Source organism: Trichogramma pretiosum, unplaced genomic scaffold (assembly GCF_000599845.2).
Source record: "Trichogramma pretiosum strain Unisexual culture from Peru unplaced genomic scaffold, Tpre_2.0 scaffold17, whole genome shotgun sequence".
In the NCBI taxonomy this organism is placed as follows: Eukaryota; Metazoa; Arthropoda; class Insecta; order Hymenoptera; family Trichogrammatidae; genus Trichogramma; species Trichogramma pretiosum.
Window position 1 is genome coordinate 427,447 of NW_019641225.1, and position 20,489 is coordinate 447,935.

At 44.9% G+C, this 20,489-nt stretch overlaps 1 protein-coding gene across 4 annotated transcripts in view; it reads right to left on the reverse strand.

Moving 5' to 3' along the window:
- Positions 1 to 20,489, reverse strand: part of LOC106649265 (nucleolysin TIAR) — a 497,287-nt gene that overhangs the window by 178,879 nt on the left and 297,919 nt on the right. Inside the window, exon 1 of one of the 4 annotated variants that reach the window (XM_023458219.1) lies at positions 7,909 to 8,668. The exons of the other annotated variants lie outside the window; for them this stretch is intronic. Coding sequence (XP_023313987.1) covers positions 7,909 to 8,305 — 397 coding nt within the window. The 5' untranslated portion in view covers positions 8,306 to 8,668. Of the gene's footprint in view, positions 1 to 7,908; positions 8,669 to 20,489 lie in introns of those variants that run through there. 4 annotated transcript variants of the gene reach the window in all.

Genomic DNA, 20,489 nt, shown 5'->3' on the forward strand with positions numbered 1-20,489 from the left:
CGCTAGGAGACTTGACGTGAAATGACTCATATATACCTTTGTCTTTTGAGCTATGTATATCTGTGTGCGGTTCGAAATTTCCGAGGAAATCCATCTTATTCGCCGCTCCGCTGCCGAGCACCGGAGGAGCTTGCAGGAGCTTGCAGGCGCGTATGTGACAGTGGAGCGAAACAATTTCCAAGGATCTTCTCTCTCTACCTCCCTCCTCCTCCCTGTCTTTATATGCTCGATTCTGCTTTGCTCCGCTCCGGCGTATATACAGCAAGCCTATCCTATACATATATACGTGTACGTTCGGAGTCGAAACTAAATGAAACAAGCGGCGAATATATACGGCGAAATGCGATTCAGATTCGAACACGCGGCAGCAGCACCCCCTCGCACCGCTATACGTTATATGTAAGTAGGAATAGTTTGGAGAAGTTGGCCTGAAACTAAAAATAAACAGGGACGCACTAGGAGGCATGCCTACTACTACCTCTAGTCATATATATATGTGTGTGTGTGTGTGTGTGTGTGTGTGTGTGTGTATAGAGTGTAGACATGAGCGCGCGCGGCGCGGCGTATAATAAGGCTCAAAGGGAAATAATGACGCGACGCGCGCGCGTATACATCGGTGATTTTACACCAACTTTGCCTCTCTCTCTCGCTCTCTCTCTCTAGCTCGGAAGATTTAATAATTTCCTCCACCTTCTCCTCCTCGCTCTGCGCTTGCTCCGTACCGTTCGCCTTTTCTCTCCTACCACCACCCTATATTATATACCTGCCTGCCTGCACACGGACTTTCAGGTATTAACCTAATGAAAGAAGTTAATATTCAACGGGGCTAGCTCTCCTTTCTCCCTCTCTTATACGCAAGCGGGCAATACGCATTAACATTCACGAGGCGAACATTTAGCCTTGCGCCGCGCAGTTGAATAGAATTACGTTTTATACGTTATACTACAGCAGCAGCAGCAGCAGCAGCAGCAGCATGTATATTGCTAATGGTCAAGGGTATGGAAAGAGAGAAAAAAAAGTTGATTCGGATCTTAGATGGGAACGCGCGGCGCGTAGGGTAGGTAAGAGAAGAGCAAAAGTTAGGTAAAATAAGCGCGGGAGAAACTAGTCCATGCGCAGAGAGCAGCCCCCACACTAGGTATATTGCTAGAGCTCTACTTTTACTAGGTAAAAAAGTTTCAATTTAACTTCTACATTATGACTGTCGCGCTTATACGCGGCTACTACTACTACCTTTTTTTTTACCTCCTTCTACTTTTCCTCTTTCTCTCTCTCTCTACATGTACACACACATACGATCGCCGCGCGTTGTGCGCACAGCATTCATACACGACCAGCCCCACATACATACATGTATAAATTCGACGTAAATTATCAAGTATCTTATGTACCTTTTGGTAGGCGCATAATACAACCTCTTTCATAATAAATGATGACGGTTGAATTTGTGCGAAAGTCAGAATCAATACTACGTCGCGTCGCGCCTGCCTCTCTTTCTTTCTTTCTTTCTTTCTTTCTTTCTTTTTTCAACAATTTCTCTGTGGTTTATACACCTATACGCGTGTGAGTGTGTGTCCAATTTGAATGCAATAAAGCCAACGCGCGACGCTACACTTTGTTCTTTTGATATAAATCCATGCCTTGTATATAATGTAAACTCGGGATGGTAGGAGGGGAGCTCATACAATGCCGCTACGCAGAAAAAAAATATGTATTTATGCATGTATACGCGATATAGGAAAGAGCGCGAAACACGCGCGCAAACGAGAGCAGCAGAAAAAATGGGGAAGAGGGAGTGATATCTGATTGTTTCCAAGAAATATATACTCTTTTTCTCTCTCCTCTTCGGTAAACTTTCTCGACTATATAGTTTATGTATAATTTACGGCGGAGCTCGAGCTCGTATAGCTCTCGCTGCGCTGCTCTCCTTCCCGACGGGCTCGCGCGCGCGCGAACGCAAACATTTAAGAAATGCATAGTCTCGATTGTCTCGAGAGAGTTTCATTAAGGCCGACGAGCAGAGGGCTGAGCTTTTTGCGTTGTTGATGTCTTTTTTTTCCGTCTCTCTCTCAGTGCAGCTTGCGCTGTAAGCTGCTGCTTTACTGTACTGCACTGCACCGACCCACCCACACACGCACATACGCGCGAGCGTATAAGCCTTTTAACAGTTGTGCAAAATGGATAAATGAAAATATTAAAAAAAGAAGAGAGAGAGAGCGTCAAGCAAGAGGGGCGGGGGTGCGTATGGCTGCGTTAGCTGCGCAAGAGAGGAAGAGGTTAATGTGGTAATAAAACGATGTCGTATATACGCGCGAACGCGTAGGGACGTTAAAAAACGAAATGCGTCAATAAAAATGAAAACGTGTTAAGCTAGTTTTTTTTTTTTTTATAAAAAAAAAGGAGAGTAAGAGATGTTGAGTAAAAAAAAAAGAAGGAAATGAGAGTTCGAGAAGATTGCCGAGTCGCCTTGACGACTGAATTTTGGTGTATTATAATTATTTTCTTTTTTCGAGCGTAATTTATGAGCTTCGAATACGTTTTAAATGCAGGTAGATTGGCAAAAAACGTAATTTACATCGTGTAAAGCGATTATTCGGATAAATTCGTTTTAACTTTCGAAAAATAGGAGGATGTTACAATTTTTCTTCTTTTTTTTCTCAGATTCTCAGCTGTATTACATTTACAAAGACGAGACCGAAATTACTTGTTAAAAAAGCCGAAAAAAAAATTTTAGTCAAATGTTTGAACCCGGGATCATAACTAGATATAGATTTTGCAAATTGAAAATCCAGTTGACGCATAAATTTACGTGCAGCGTACGCGTTTCCATACAATGAAGGGAAAACCCGAACGCGCACGTATGCGCGCGTATGCAAGTTCACATTATCTCGCTGCAATGATAAAAATTAAAATCAAGCTCTTTCTGCTCTTCTTGGCAGTCGCGCGCGGGATGGTATCACCGAGAAAAGCCCCTCGCTTAATGCCCAGAAGCGAGAGTAGACCATAATGCGATGTGTATATATACGTATATGCACACAGACACGTACATGTAGAGACACACACGTACATAATAGATGTACAAAAGTTAAGCCTTTCGCGCCGCACACGCACGTATACGAATACTGCATACACACACACACGTGCACACGGACACAAGGAGAAACGCCGCGTTTGTTTCGTCGTAGTTAACAGGCGAAATCTCATTTCCCTTATCCCCACCTTCTCTCTCTCTCTCTCATTTTCGCTGCTTTAACGAAGCGAACTGTGGTCTCTCTCTCTCTGCCTCTCGTACAACGGCGCGCCTCGAGCCCGCTCACAGTTTTCGAGGGAATATAACGTAATGCGCTAGATTAATAATTAAGACCACCAACGGACCTGGTAATTAAGAGCTGGTATAAGTACGTATAGACGCGCGCCGCCTCGCCCGGCGCGCAAAATTCAAAAAGCGGAAGGTGTAAGAAAAGCTCGAGCAAGCGCGCACGGCGCAGCACTGCGTTATATGTATATTATACACTTACAGCGGCGGACTTGCGAAGGGCCAATGTTATGCGAGCTATGTACAAAAAAAAAGCAGCACAGGAAAGGAAATAAACGCGGGAAAGAAAGTGAAAATCGTGCACAGTAGCTGAGACGAAATGAACGTTTTCGAGTGAGTGCGCGCGTTTCTTTTTTTCTTTTTAAAATCCTTGCGTATACTTTTCTTTCTTTCTTTCTTTTTGCTATTTAAACGCCGAATAATTACGATAAGTGCGAGAGTCTCAAGATTTTTTGAGAAAAATCCTAATGATTCGATGTGTATGCGTAATATTACACTCGCTCGAGTATCTCGTTACAGAGTTGAATTTTTGAATTTTTTAATAGCTTCGTACGCGTATTTTCAGCGTTTCTAATGATTTTATTTTTCACAACATCGGGTCGCACAAAGAAATTCTGCAGCGCACGAGATTAATTTTTTACACGAAATTTTTTTTCGAGTGATTTTCCTTTTGGCGCGCGCGCAAGCTCGCAAGCTCGCTGCGCGAGTTGGAATTTTATTTATTTAATGCACAAGAGAGCGAATTTGAGCTCGCAAGCGAGCAACTGCTTCATTCGAGCAGCTGAATTTTCGCAGCGCGCAAAATTCGAGCCCGAATTATTATAATCAAGGAATTTGGAAAATTCGACTGTGTTAATTCGAAAGAATTTTCCTTCGAACGCGCGGAGTTATACGAGCTGGCTCGAGTGAATGAATCACCCAATCGAGCCACGCTGTATAGTATTTATCGACGCGCCCGTGCGCATACAGCAGATTGGTACAGAGCAGTGTATAAATAAATCCGAGAAAAAAAAATTTCGAAACGGCACCGGAAAACTGTTTTGCGCTTTCACTCAGCCGGTGGTGGGTCGTCGTCCTTGCGATCGCAAAAATACGCATCGACCTGCCGGCGAAAGCACACGCACATGCACACATCGCAGTATATGGAAGCGCTCATAAAAATGACACGTCGCAGGCCAACGCCAAGTCACACGCGTATACCTATATACTACATACGGTAGGGTATAGGCGAGAGTATTATTTTCTCCTTTAAAGCTGTGCGCGCTGCTGTTGCTGCTGCTGCAGAGCTGTATTCAATTTTATTCCATTAACTTGGCGAAAAAAATAGCGAGAAAAAACACACTCACACACAGGCAGACACGCGCGTGCGAATTGAACTTTCTGCACGGCGAAAAATACACGTTGAATAACTCTGCGTTTTTGATATCCGGTATAACCAATGAAAAATAGAAAAAGAAAAAAGGACACTTTTTTCCCACCGGCCCAAAGTTGCGAAAACGAAACTCCGTATATCTGTACGTGAGTGTATACGTGTGCTCCGCGCATATGCCCACGCGCGGAGATGTTCTTTGACTTTTTCCGTCTGTGAAATTGGAGGGACCGAGCATAAAAAAATTTGTAAATATTACTCGCGAGTCGTGGCGCACTCGAAGCTCTCTCTCTCTCTCTAATATATATGCCTTATAAACAGGGACAAATCGTATCTCGGAGGCTGCTGCTGCCGTAAGAGTACGCGTCGACGATGGCAGTGCCAAGTCGAAATCGATACGTGTCTTGTGCCGAGCCAATGCTGCACGACTCCGCTATTTTTCGCGATCGCTGCTGTACACTAGTACGTGTGCTAAATTGCTCCCAACAATAACAACAACAACAACAACGAATTCGTCAATTTTTCACGCGCGGAGCTTTCTGGTATATATACAAGAGTAGCGCGCGAGAAGGGCGAGCAGCAGCAACAAAAAAAAAGATCTACATGCAAATTTTCGTAATTTATTTTATCCCACGAGCGAGAAACGAGAGAAAGCTCGATCGCGCTGAATGTAATCTTGTGATCCGCGCGAGCTTGGCACACGTAACGGCGTCTAGCTCTAGCTCGCAGCAGCAGCAGCAGCAAAGGCAGCGATCAAGTAAACCTTTTATCAATCACTCTCGCTAAAGAGAACATCGCTCAAGGTCGATTGAAACGTCAAGCTCTCTCTCCCTCTTTTTTTCTTTCTCTCTTTCGCTCGCTCTGCTTTTACCACCGCGGCGGCGGCGGCGGTGGCGTAGCAGCAAAAGTGTACGTGTATCGATTCCTCCGCGGACCGTTGCGGGTTATATACCTGCGCGCCTGATATCTTCCTTTAAACTCCTTCTTTCTCTCTCTTGGGTTTTATCTCCTGCAGCCTATATATCGCAGGGCGAGCGAGATGGTCAGCTCGGCTGAATATTTATATGTGTATTGAGAAGCTCGTTTTTATATGCAGCACACAGCAGCGGAGCGGTGTAACGGTACACGAACTCCGTTGGTGTCGGTGTCGGTGTCGGGCGATATAGTAGTGAAGATCGAAGATGCTATATCCCAGCTATATATCTGCCTATTATTCACGCGTGCTTTCGTGGCAAATTCTTATAAATCAAAACAGACACGCTATCCTCTCTTCCTCCGGCTCTATACTATTTTTCCTCTTCTTCTTTTTTTTTTTTTTTTTTGCTTCACCCCCTCACGCTTAGTTACGTATATAACGGGCTATATAGATATAGATACATTCCACACTCGGTCTTATAGTGTGCCTCGCGCGCTCCGCGTCCTCATTTTCTTATTTCTTTCTCTTTCTCTCTTTTTTTTTTTTGCTTTCTAGCTCCTAGCTTCATCGTATTGCATCCATCGCGCCTTTCACTGTATACTCCTTATTTTCCTTGGCTATTTGCTTATCTGAGATAGAGCCCGAGCGAGCTTGCCTAGCTAGCGCACGCGGGAGCCTCCGCTTCAAGGAGGGAGGGTGGGAGTAAGATTCAGGAGAGAAGGGCCGACAACACGACGGAAAGATTGTTGTTGCATGCTCGCGCCGCCGGCCCGAACAAAAAAGTTCGCCTTCCGTGCTGCATATGCCAGAGAGAGAGAGAGAGAGCTATAGAACCTAGAGAAATAAGAGAGACAGAGACAGAGAGAAGAACGTTTTCTTATATAGACTCCTCTATTTCTCTCTTTCTCCCCTTTTGGCAAGTTTGCTATTTTAAAAAGTAGTCTGTGTGCGAGCGAGCGAGCGCGCGACTGCATGCAGTGTTTGGGTTTCGAGGGAAAAAGGGAGGGAAAAAAAGAGAGATTGAAAATTGTTTGAAGTGAAAGGGTTTTTTTTCGGGAAGGGTAATAGAGACGCCGCGCAGATGCTTTCTCTAGCCTCGCGTTTGTGAGTTTATTTTTCAGAAGGAGAGTAAAAGAGAGAGAGAGATATAGCGCATCGATAAAGACTACATTATTATTGTATGTGCCTGAGCGAGAGAGAGAGTGTGCACACGGATAAATAGGTATGGGTTGCAATATAGATTCGAGCGAACGATAGAAAAAAAGAAGAAGCGAGCGAGCGAGCGAGTGGGAGAAAAAGGAAAAAAAAAGGAAGAGAAGGCACAGGATAATAAAAACAAAAGAGTAAATCGCACGGCTGAATGTCCCACATTATGCACTCTCGCGCAAGCTCGCAAGCTCGCGGGTCTCTCTCTGCTATGTGTATGTATGTCTGTTTATATACGTGCGCCAGAGAGAAAGCCCATATATATTCCGTTTTACGCCTTGGGTATATTATACATGCGCCCATCTCGTTTCGTGTTTCAAGTGGATTCAATTTTTAAAAGGATATCATATTCACGCTATATGCAGCGGCGGCGGCAGCGGCAGCAGAAGAAAGGAAAAGAGTAGTATACATAGCCGAGAGAGAGAGAGAGAGAAAGAAATCATAATACCCACCTACCCTGCACCGCCGAATGTGCTTCTTCTCTCGCAGCTATATACGCCATCAAGTACAAAGTAGTATAAGGCGCAAAAGGAATAAAAAAAAAAACAAAAGAAAAAAAAAGAAAACAATTCGCTCGAAACACGAAAGCTCTCGGGCTCACTTATGCAGCATACGATATGCAACTATGTGTATGTGTGTGTACGCGCACGCTACATACGGATTCTAATTCAGATAAATAGCGCGCGCGCGCAAAGAACGAGTCTATATGGGAAAGTTTTGTCGCCGCGAATGTACTTTATCTTTATGCATACTACTTATGTTTTTCATAATTATTATTATTTTTTGTTTGTTTTTATTGTTTATTTTTATGACGTTGTCGCGCTCTGATTTTGTATTGGGATTGTTTGAGTGTAAACGAATGTATAATTTTCAGGTCTAGATTCTTGGGTAGAAGTTCTCACCGCTAGATGGCGAGTACCTTAATTGTGTGAATCTGCAAGTGGTAAAGTAAAAATATAATTATATAAGTCAAAGTATGATTTTGAATTAAATAATCTCATTGTATTAGGGAGGTTGAGCATTTTCGACTATGCATTAAATTTCCGAAGCTTTCATTTTCGGAGTACGGGAGAAAGGAAGGACGTCAGCTGAGTGACTCACGAGGATTTTGCACGTGCACAGGTGACAGGAGGCCTCTGACGGTGGCTGCGGCTGTGTTGCAGGTGGCGGGGGCGGCGCACACGCCGGCGAGTTGCATCGCGGTCGGCAACGGCTGCAGAGTCAGCGGTGCCGCAGTATTGGTCGTTGCCGCCGAAGCTGTCAGTATCGCGGCGGTCCGAGCTTTTTTCGACGACGACGATAGCGATCTGGCTAAACTCGCCGTATGGTAGAGCAAATAGGCCGCGCTGTAATGTCGCTTGCCGTTGCTCATTTTCAATTTGTTCCTGGTTGACGCTGCTTTGGCGGCGGCGACTACTTGACTCTGTTGTAGCTGCTGAAGCTGTTGTTGTTGCTGCTGCTGCTCCTCGAGCACGACGGGCAGCGCCGAGCTGCTCATCTTATCAACCAACCAGACTATATCCTTCTCACTCTCACTTTTTTTTTTAACAAATCTTTAAAATAACTGGCTCGTTGCACTCGACACACTCGTTCGAACTCATTCACCGGGGCGGGGGAAAGGGGCAGGTATATATGTAGAAAATATACAACGTCGGGCACTCACACACTCGCGGTTAACTGCTACGGCTCAATGATACGGGAGCGCGCAGGGCACGAGGCAGTAGCGGCGCGTCACGTCGAAGTTCATCGTGTCAAACCGATTGGCGAACTAATCGTCGGGGCTCTCTCTCTCTCGTAGTCGTCGTCGGCGCGTTTCTCTGTGCTCCGCAGAGTGTATTGTGCGAGCCGCGTATGTATACATTGGACGGCGCGACGCGCTCACTCTTACTCTCTCGCTCGCTCTCTATATAACGCCGCTCCTTCTCACTCTGTCTGCATATATACATGTATGTGCGAATACGACGACGACGACGACGCTGACGACGGAAGTCTCTCTCGATGTGTATGTGTGCTCCGCAACTGACTGGTTATACGCGCGCTATATGCTGCTGGTAGTATATAGCAGCAGAGGAGGCAGAGAGTGCACGGACATACACGGGCCGGAAGTGTCACGAGTCAATGGCTCGCTATACTAGCCTCTCTCTCTCTGCTACTGATTGTTCGCTCTGTCCCACCAGATAAATATGGGCGCGCGCGAACGAACTGAACTGAACCAAACGAGCGTTGAGAGACGTGCATGTAAGCAGCGTACAATATGTATAAAATCGCACAGTAGCGACTCGTATTATCTATATATACGTATATAGTCTTCAATTATGATAGTGCAGCACACGCAGACACAGACACACACTCGCACGCTCGCAATAGTTAGCGTAGCGCTGCCGAGCTTCATATATATATACGTGTATACAAAATTGCGATTGGGATTGGTCGCCAAGGTTAATGCTCGATTATGCCCGAGCGAGCGAGCTCGACTCCTATCTCACGTTGGACTGCGTTTTTTTTGTCGTATTCTTTCTTTCTTTCTTTTAGTAATGTACGTATTATACATATGTTGGTTTATGTAGCTGCGGTAGTCGCAACGCTTAATATACGTAAGCTAATTTTCAACACTCGACATATAGTACGCGTACGTGCGTTAATCGATCGTTTTATGTATATAATACGGCGACACTTGTGTCAACCGCCGCCGCCGCTGCTGCAGCAGCAACGTGAATCGCGTAATGCGTACGATGTATCTATAGCAGAAACGGAGCGACTTTTGAACGGAGCTCGTGGATTCGACGAGTATAATATTTATGAAATAGACGCGTTCTCAATGTAACTATATGTGCGTGTATGATATAGAGGATATATCGTATACAAGCACTATATATACGCATCGCTTGAGCGTCGAGTGTGGAGACGTGGTGTCGAGGCGTAAATACACATATATTTATCCACGGCGTACACACATCCACACGCACATAATATAATATAATATACTTGTAATTCGAAGTTCGCGTCCATTGTTCGTTGCGTGTATATAGTGTCACACATTCGTCCACATAATAAAGACGAACAGTGTGCACCCGGAGTATCCAACGTGCGTATATGCACACGCGTGCGAGTATTTATCTATTCATGCGGTGGCACACATGTACGTATAAACGAAATTTATATAAATTCGTGCGTGCATGTGTACGTATGTTGTACACATATACAAAGAGAGCGAGAGGGAGAGAGAGAGCCAAGCAAAAGGAAAAGTTTTTTCAGTCCTCTCGAGTGTGATAAGATAATAATATGCGCGTTCGTACATACGTGTGTGTGTGTGTGGGTGCGAGCACAGCTCGTACAAGCTTTTATAATATCAGAGAAATTAGTATTCGTCGCGTGCGACTCGCGAGGTTTTTCATTGAATGAAAAACACTCGGGTAGACACACACACGCAGAAGTACACGTGCACTTGTGCACACATACGCGTACAGCAGCAAAACAACGTCTCGTCGTGGTTTTACCAGCACCTACATACGGTATATATTATCGTATACGCAGGTGCATACGCTGCTCCCAACGTGTGCATAATTTTGCTCGATTTGCGTTTTTACATATAAATATGAAAAATTAACTCTTGAATCGCTCGAGCGCGCGAACCGTGTAGTTCGACTTGGGTAGGCAAGGGATAATATCGCCGAGTTTTATGTATTTATGTGTGTGTATTAAATAATATCTCTATGTATGGCGACTACGCGGTATATGTAATATGCAGCTATACACTGCTTACAAATATAAGTGTGGCTTTTAATCGTGTAGGGCGAATGGTGATTTCTCGGAGAAGAAGTAAAAATTAATTCGACTTAAAAGGCAAACCGCATGTATGTGTGTGTATAACACCCGCACTTCAGTGTATGTAAATATAAAGTGCATTATAGACAATATCGAACGACTCCAAGCTCGACTCTATATATTATATTTGCTTTGCATGTGGGTTTGTATGTATATATGGGAGCTCTATAATATACACGTAATACACACATTTTTGTCGCGGACAATGGATCGCCAAGTGCGTAATACGTAATAAAGAGGGTATGCAGTATATAAGCAAGTCATCTATGTGACTCTACGGCTCTAGGTGTCTTGTGCCGCGGGTCATCATCATCTCTCTCTCCGATAAACGTTCGACTCGTCTCTCGTATATATTATAGTTGGCCTGTCTGTGCCTTGTGCGTCTAATACGTGTTATATACTGTCTTGCGGCTTATAATATAGAGAGATGTGTGTTGTATGTGTGTTGTATGCTACTACCGGCCGAGAGCATCACGGACTAACCAGCAGCACAACACCAAGCCCCACCGTAGTCGCGAGTCGGTCATTGATTCATTGGCCGCTTACGTGTGTACTGTATATACGAACAACACGCAGCGGCTTGTGCAAATAATTAGACGGCTCGGCGACGCGTCTAGCCTCTCAGCTTGTGATATAGTGTATTTGTGTGTCCAAGCTCCTAGAGCTTAAGAGGAGATACCCGTCGTATATATTATACGCGTATTCTCTAGCCTCTAAGCTATTTTAGTTAAAATTTTCTTCAATTTTAAGAGCAATTCAAAAAGGGTTCATCATCACTTTGTAGGAGAGCGTCGGTATATGTACAAAACTTCACTTTTTCACTTGCGGAATCGATCACGACATCTAGCGGTCGAATCCGAAGCTCGCCACTAGCGCGTATTACATCGAAAAAATCTTCTCTTAGATTTATAAGCTCGTTGTACGCGCGAAAAGTTCAAGTATCTCACGCCTGCGAGTCTCTGTCTCTCTATACTCGCGATAGCGGCTCGCCTTTGCACGCGTTACGTGTTGGGACTATATCTTCGAAGCTACGCAGCAACAGCAGCAGCGAAGATAGGATCGTATGAAAAGAAGCGCGGCAGATGCACGCGCGCAGCTCGCTCGAGCTTGCAACCTAGCCTTGGAGCTTTTTTTTTTTTAAAGGATAATCTCGCTTTCCGTTTTCTTCCTTACTTTTTTTTTCTTTTTGATCGTAGTAGCTACCCTCTGCGTGTGTGTGCTGCGCGCTGCTCTACACACTCGTGACCTTGAGAGATAAAAAAAAAGGAAGAAGAAAAAGAAGAATAAAAATCTCCCGAGAGTATTATACGCGTCGTTCCACCGTACACTAAATACAAACTCGCAGCTCCCGTGTGTGATATTTAAACGCTTTCTAATCAAGCAACTGCGCTTTTTTTTACCTCCTATCCCTTTACATTCTATTAATTCGATCCTGGCGCGAGCGAGCGAGCGAGCTTGCAGCTGCAGCAGTAACGGCACACGCGTTATAATATATACCTTACGTGTACGTTACGCCTGTACACACGCTTTTCTCTCGATATAGCTTCGAGCTTGTTTTTTTTTTCTTTATCTCGTCGCTATTTAAGTTATAACGAGTGGCGCGCGAGCGAGCGTGCACAAAGTTGCGTCATTTAAACTTGCACGCGCGCGCGCGGGCGTATACAGAGCCAGGCAAAGTTGCCTTTTTTTTTTGAATGTATAAAAGACACGAGAAAGGAGGGAAATTCGAAGATCCTTGAAGGTATAAAGGAACGAGAACCGACACTTCTTCTTCTTCTTCGTTTTTTTTCTCGTTCAGCTTCTGCTACTACTTTTTTTTCACGAATACGGTATGCATAGTGTGCGCTTGTGTGTATGTGTGTGGGTGTGCTATACGCGTCGACCCGGGAGCCCTGGAGTGCGTTGAAAATTTACAAAGATTACGCATCACTAGAGACTTTTTCAATTTTTTTTTTCTCTCTCCCTTTTTAGTTTAGTTTTTTTTTCTCATTTTATTTTTTTAAATAAGTGCAACTCGTTACACGGCTGAGTATTTCTCAATATCGCCTTTAGAGTCACTTCTTCTTTTTTTTTCTCTTTGTAATGGAATATTAAATAAACGAAATTGATCAAAGCTCGCGTTACGGATATATATAAGTTTAAAAGTTCTCTCGTCATAGTTACATATACTTGACACACCGTTGTGTGTGTGCGAGTGTGTCTGTATAAAAAATGCGATAGGTGGCAATATTTTATCGTGTTCCGTTTAGAAGATACGTCTTATATTACAAGCCAAATCGTAGATCTATCTTTCACGTTTCTCTCTGTTTTTTTTTCATTCTCTTTCTTTTCCTCCTCTCTTTGTGCTCTCACTCCCTCCCTCCCTCTCTCGCTTCGGCCGCGATATCGAACATCATTTATCAATTTTCCGCTTGTTATATCCGTCCTGTGCGCTCCACGGCGTGTGTCGCGTGCGCTTATCATTTCTTATGCTACTTGTTTCGTGATTCCTATACATACACGTACACGCGGCCTAATCTCTCTTACATGAATTTTTATGCTCTTCCATCTTTTCTCTCTCTCGTTCTCGATATCTTTTACATATATCTCTGTTGTAGACGTGTATGTGTGTGTGTATGTATGCTGGAGGGGGACTCGAACGCGTTTCACATCGAGTCGTTTTCCATTGTTACACGTGTATATCGACTCGCGTAATTCTTTTTTTCTTTTCTTCCTCTATTAGCTTTACGAACGACACACGCGGGTATTTTCTTTTTCTTTTCAGTTCTGCCATAATTTCACGGATTTTTTCTTCGCTCGCGGGGGCGCATTACATTCGTTAAAAAAAAATAATAAAGGAAAATATAAAAATAATAAAACGCGTATCAGTATGCGAACTGTGCGACGAGGAAAAATCAATATTTCCCTTATCACGGAGGGGCGCCCTCGCACATTACTAATAATTACCATAAGTATAATACACGTAAAGTCGAGCTGCTGCTGCTGCTGTGACTGTGAATTACGATATGACGCTCGAGCGCGCGTATACATACGAACTCAGCTGCTGCACACAGTTTTCTTGAAAAAAGCTTCGGCTTTTTATTGCATCGGGTGCGCGAGGAACTATTCCCAAGGTCGTCGTATGTATACATTATGTTTATTAGCTAAATGTCATCAGCAGCATTCGCGAGCTTTGTGCACCCAGTTTTGCCTTATTTTAACGAGCTCTCTCTCCCTCTTTCCGTACGGCATTCGTTTACAGGAATACGAAGTAAAAAAAAGCTCCGGTGCGCGTCTAATGTTCCAACGGCGTATACACCATATCTCTTATTCTTTTTCGTTCGAAATAATTACGATTTTTTTTCGAAAAAAAAAAATAAATAAATTCGGTAAGTGCAATCGATGGATCACAAAAAAAGCTCGTTTGTGTGTTTATACCGTATACGGCGCCGCGCGCGATATTACTCTCGCGCGTGTGCATGAGATCTGTACGTGTGTGTGTGTGTGTGTGCGCGCAGTGGATGTATGTGCGATGATATTGATTTTTTGTTCACTCGTCTGGGGAGCTTTGTTTCGAGTCGAGGGTCGAGAGGCTTATTGTGTTGTGTACGCGCGTAGTATTGCCTGACTGCCTGACTGCTGCGCCTGGCGCCCGAGCGCGCGTTTGCGAAGCTTTTGAAAGGTGTGCTCGATTGGCGTGAAAATTTTAGAATTGATACTTGAGATTGAATTAACCTATGCTCGTTCTCTCTCTCTCTCTCTCTCGCTCTATCTTGCTCTGCGAAGCTTGTTAAAAAAAAGAGGAGAAAGAGCGAGAGAGAAAAAAAATTCACGCGCGTGCTCCCTGCAAAAGCGTTTTTTATTGCCCCGATAATTGGCGCGATTCATCGTTTTGTGTTGCGAGAGAAATTTTTCGATCCATCAGTATCTACGCCGTTCGTTCCCTTTCTCCTTCTCTTTCTCTCTATAGCGTATATAATAATGCACACACAGCCTTGCTTACTGCTACCCGTCTGCTGCCGCTGGCAGTCAAGCAGAATAATTATGATAAAATGGAATTAGAAAAGTTTTCGTGTCTATCATATAAATAGTAAATTATTAGTCGGGCGCGCGAGCGGCGTTGAAAAAAAGCGCAGCCGAGAAAATGCGGGAAAAAAGGCAAGAACGAGCGAGAAGAAAATAAGGAGGTTGGATCCTGCGAGTCTGTGTGCGAGCAAGAGAGAGAGAGAGAGCGACGTGGGTGCAAACGGCATCACGCGTATAGCACGAACACAGCTGGTAAAGGTTTGTTGATGTATATATGCTGTGTATATATACGACGAGGGGGTAAAGGAGAGCGAGAGAAAAAAAGGCTGCGTAATAAAAAGGAATGGTCGAGCTTTAGGGGAGTCTGCGCGCTCCGTATATATGCTGCTCTTATACCGCGCGCAGCTAGCCACCATAGCCTCGGCTAAAAAAAAAAAAAAATAATAATAAATAAATTCAAACTTGTTTCGGGTGCGCTAGCACAAGCTGCTTAGATGCGAGCTTGCGACGGCAGGCTGCAGGCCGAATGGCTGCTGCTTCTCTACGTTTTTATTTATAAATAACGGTATAAACGTATTTATTATATGAATTATACTACGCTCGAAAAAGTACGTGTTAAATTCCACGCGGCGAGAAAATCTCACGATTAAGACTTTTCTTCTGTCATCGTGTTCTTTGTGGCTATCGTATCAGCTCTGCGCGCACAAGAGTCTCTCGGGTTGCTGTCTTTTATAATCTCGTTGTTTTTTTCCACCGGCACCAAAAATCCCTCCTTTATCCGAATATAATTCGTAATAATACGTATCTTTTTGTAAGTATAATAATACATCAAAGCAGCGGAGAGGACAAGCGCAGCTTATTAATCGTCTTAGGGGTTTTCTCCGGAATCATTTTATATTATATAAATACGATCTTGGCTTACGCGGGGGGNNGGGGGGGAGGGCACGACCTTGATGAGCAAACACATGACACTGCCACTGCTTTACTGTACTCGTTTACTGATTTTTCCGTTGCTTAAATACGTGTGTGTATATATAGTTGCACGCACGCGAGCGTGGGTGTGTGTGCGTGATTCAAGGACACTCGTGCGAGAGAGAGACTCGGATCGATGTGCGGGCGGCAAGACGAGCGACGAGAAGAAGGAAGAAAAAAAAGCTGTATTTTTAACGTGCTTTTCATTACCTATTCCAGTTTCATCTCGTACTCGTATATACCGTATACCGCTCGTTGCCGCGCGGCTCGATCATGTATACGCCTATACCCCCCCTGGATACGCACATACGGTTATAAAGTGGCGGTGGTGGCGGTGATGTGGGCGCCTATATAGATACCTCCCGTCGTCGTCGTCACGGGGATGCATAAAGTATGTTCGCTGCCGCTGCCTTTTGCGTCGTCTATATACGCGGCACATACGCATACGTATGAGCTCGCGGAATGTATAGTGATATTTTCGATTTCTATAAACGTATTCTTCTTCTTCTTTTTCCTCGTTTTCTTCGTTTTTCTGCGTGGGTGCACTGCTGCTAGCTGCGCTCGTCGTCGTCGTCGCAGCCGCCCCGCAGGAATGAGAGAAAAGAGGAGGTGGAGGGGCTATTTGCGAGACCGATTGGAAAAATGCATTAGCTGCACGGCGCCTATATGGGTAGTAGAGCAGCGCAGTGCGCCGCCGCCGCCGTCGTGGTGGCTTGTTGATTGATACGATTTCGAGTGATTGAATGTGCGTCTCGCTGTATGTACTATATATACGCTACACATATATAGTTTAAAACGGCAGTGAAGCTTTCCTCTCTCTCTCTTTTTTCATTTTATTTGTTATTTCGCCATCAGGCCTAATAAAGCGGGAGGAAACGTGAATTATACCCACACACATTCAATGAGGAATTTCATCAATCGATCGGTACGTTCGACATATCTTCGTCGAGCTCTATATTATGTTTGCCGCGAGAGCTCGTTTATATAGCGGAGCCGGTCTATATAACTACACATCGTGTCTTGTAAACGCCAATCCGTATTTATACGCGATCGGGCGCGCGATCGGATTTCGCGCAGACGTGTCAGAAGCTTTGCCGATAATAAATATTGCCTCGTCAAACTCGAACGCTCGCTGGCTTGCACCGCTCGCCTATACACACGTATGTGTGCTATACATTTATATACATATGTCTGTGCGTGTGTGTCTATATAATATAGTATTCAGGGATGATGAAACAAAGCTCAAGGTCGATAAACGATGTGTTAAGCTGCTGCTGCTGCTGCTGCTGCTGCTTCTGCACGGCATATCACGCATAGAATCGCGCGGCGCAACCATTTTTCAGCCATCAAAAGCCAATCTTGAATTCCCTTATGGCTTCTCCTACTATTACTACTGCACACCCGATCGCTGCTGCTGCTGCGTTGCTTGCTTGGCTTGCGCTCGCGCCGTGTGCCAATTTGCGCGAAACTGCCAAGACAGACACAGACGGAAGCAAAAAAAGAAAAGAAAGGAGAGAGAGAGAGAAAAAAAAAGCAGCTCCGTGTGGAACGAGCTGCTGCTGCTGCTGCACGATCCACGCGGCGCGAGGGTGAAAGTCTAAGCGCCCCGCGTACATGTATATAGCGAGCGCCGAGGCGTGTGCGGCGCGCGGTAAAAAATTCTGACAAATCACAAAACCGGGCGCGCACAGAGAGAGACTATATCCCAAAAAGCAGCTTACACATCGACTTCGTTTTTCCGCAGACGTAGTAGTATAGCGAGTGAGAGAGAGAGAGGGCGAAGGAAAAATAGCGAAGAAGAGTGAGACACATACACACAAGCAGAGGGAGAGTTAGAGTAGGAAAAAAGGCTAAAGCTCGAGCTAGCTATAGCTGCGGCGGTATAACCACTCGCGAGCGCCACTGCCGATGAGAGACAAACGACAAACATTTTTCTTCGCGAGCTATGCTCGTTATGGTGTTACCTACGTACGTATATAGAGCCGTCGAGCACGTTCCTATATAGATACACACTCAACAAATGCACACACACAAGAGAAGGGCAAAAGCTCAGCTCACTCGCACGCGTAAACGAGAGTCGAGCTTGCAGCACTGAATGAAACTGATTACAGCTTGGCGCGCGGCGGCGGATTTTGCGCGCGCCAGGGCTTGAAGAGCCGTTGTGTTGGGAAAATGCCTTTGTTACGTCGTAAAGCCCCGCACACACAGTTCGGGACACGCAGCAGCAGCAGTGTAGCTAGCTAGCTAGCTGCAGCGGCGCTTGAGCTCGACGGCTCGTGTTGCGCTCGGAGCTTTTTTTCGCTCCTTTTTGTGCTCTTTTTTGTGCCTTTTTTATTCCTCGTTACAAAGTGTAAAGTGTGTTGTTGTTGCAGCAGCAGTAGCAGCCAGCCAACTCTTATACGTGTATCGAGTTACTCAGGAGTATTTATGTATACTTTTTGATCAGACTTTTTCGAATTCTCTCGTTCTCGAAGAATAGCAGCTCAGCGGCGGTAGCATTGAAAAAAAACGAACCTGGCCGTGGGGCCCCCGGAAACATAGAGGAATGCGAATCGACGCGGTGGTGTAGTAGTACGGTGTGCGGGTACGAACGAGAGGCGTAGTTTACCAAGCTCTAAACATACCGAAGTAAAACTATTTTCAGGGAATAAAATGTTGCTGCTCCCACTGGCCCCCCTTGATCTCATCCACTGCTTCACTTTCTTGCAAAAAAAAAAAAAAAAATGATAAAAGGAATAAAGCATCAAAGCGAGTCGTTCTGTACTGGATAAAAGTATATGCTAGACGCGCTGCCGGGCTATACAGGGCAAAGAATTGACATACCAAACATCAAAACCGTAGGCGTGCGGCCGGAGTAGGAGTATTTTTTTCGCAAATCTCCCAAATATGCCACTTGGTAGAGAGCGAGAGAGAACAGCTTAATATCAAGGGAACTCGCAAAAATATATTTCGGCTACCTACCTATACCGTACTCCACGCGTGCAGCTCTATTCGGATAAACCGATAAAGAAAAAAATAGAGAGGGAGAGGGTTAAAAAAGTATATATGCGTAAGGTGAAATCAGTAAAAGACGAAAGGAACGCGAGAGACATTAGCTTCTTTCTCTCTCTCTTCTACGCTCGAAAGAGAGAGGAAGAGAGGAAAAGCGATAAAAAGAGACTGTAAGAGAGAGGGATAAGAGATGCTGCTGGCACATCGCATTACCTTCTTCTTCTTCTCTCTCTCTCTCCTCTCTCTCTTCTCCTTTCTACACCTCGCGCGCCCCCCGAGTTTCCCAGTCGCGGTATAAAAGATGACTCCCACTGAGAAATGCACTCAGTCACCACTCACTCACTTACCGTTGCCACGCGCGCGCGCGCCTCTTTCTTCGGCCTCGCGCTTGGTTTCCTCCTCTAGACGCTCCGCTAGCTAGCTCTGCTGCCTCTATCCGAGTCGTCGTCTTTTTTGCGTCACTCTACACACACATACGCATACGTACAAGAGCTTTTTTTTACTTCTCTAGCTTGTATAATATATATAGGTACACGCGAAGTTATCATCGGCTGCGGCCGTATGTTTTTCGCGAAATTTTTTAATTCGTTCATTAACTCGGCGGAGCCGAATGAAAATAAAAAAAAGATTGAAAAGAGTTGTAACGTCGTAACATTACACAGCTCTGGGCAGCGGGAATGAGAAAGTACCATTTTTATTCCAGTGAGATAATCGGCGCGCATATTACGTTATGAAGCGCGCATTTAAAAATACTCAGGGCAGCGGCAGCAGCAGCACGGCCATGCACATACACAGCTATATTACTACTACAACTACTGGCCAATCTGATAAGTTGATTGTCTCTCTCTCTCTCTCTTTTCACTATGTGGGTGTGCAATTATGTTCTGTGCGACATTAGCAAAAGCCTCGCGCCGCCGCCGCATATCTACGTGCGGTACACCTATATACATATACAGTCGCGTCGAGCCAATCTCCGCATCTAGAGCTCTACTCGCGCTCTGGGGCGCGCGAGGCTATTCGGTGAATAATTATCAGAGCTTTATATGTTTTTTAAAACTCCGGGGCAAAGCACTGCGGTGCGGTGCAAAAGCTCGGTGACGCGCTGCGTATTTGTAAGGCTTCGGTGGATGTGTGTGTATGTACGTGTATTATTAACCGCCTGGATGAGAATTAAAGAAATTAAACGTATAAAAGAAAATGAGCTAATGAAAAATTCAATCAATACTAATTTTCGCTTCTTTTGCCTTACTTGGCAGCTTTTTTTCCTTTCTACCCGAGTTCTCGCTTTGGCCCGCGGCTTCTATTATTCTCCCTCTCTCTCTTCCTCTCTCGTTTTCAGTATAATAATTCTTTTATTATCGTTCGATTCGAAAAATCGAATTAGTCTACTCGTCGGATCGAGGCGGCGAAAAATGTTCACCCATGAGCGTTACTCGGCGTGGACTTTCCCGCAGTCCCATTTGCCAGAGCTCTCTTCCGAATGGCCTAATCGACGCGCGCATCGTCGTTTTATATTGATATAATTTTACCGCGCGGTACTCACGGTAGATATATCTTGTGCGTGGGTGTGTACCAGCGAATCACCGAATGAATTTGTCACGATGTAACTCCTTCTTGGGTGCGATACGCTCCGTGGCATTTCACTCTACGACACAGCTTGCGTGAAAGAGAGGACAGAGAAAAAAAAGAACGAGGTAAGAAGAAATAGAGAAAAGAATCGTCTTGGGCGACGAGTGGAGAAAGAGAGAAAGAGAGAGAGAGAGAGAACTAAGGTACGCACGTCGAGTAACGCGATAAAATTTACCACTTCTCTTTGCATTCTTTGGCTTTATATACTTTTTTTCCTGTCTCTTTCTGTCCATGGCCACCGTCGCAACCAGTGTGCAGCA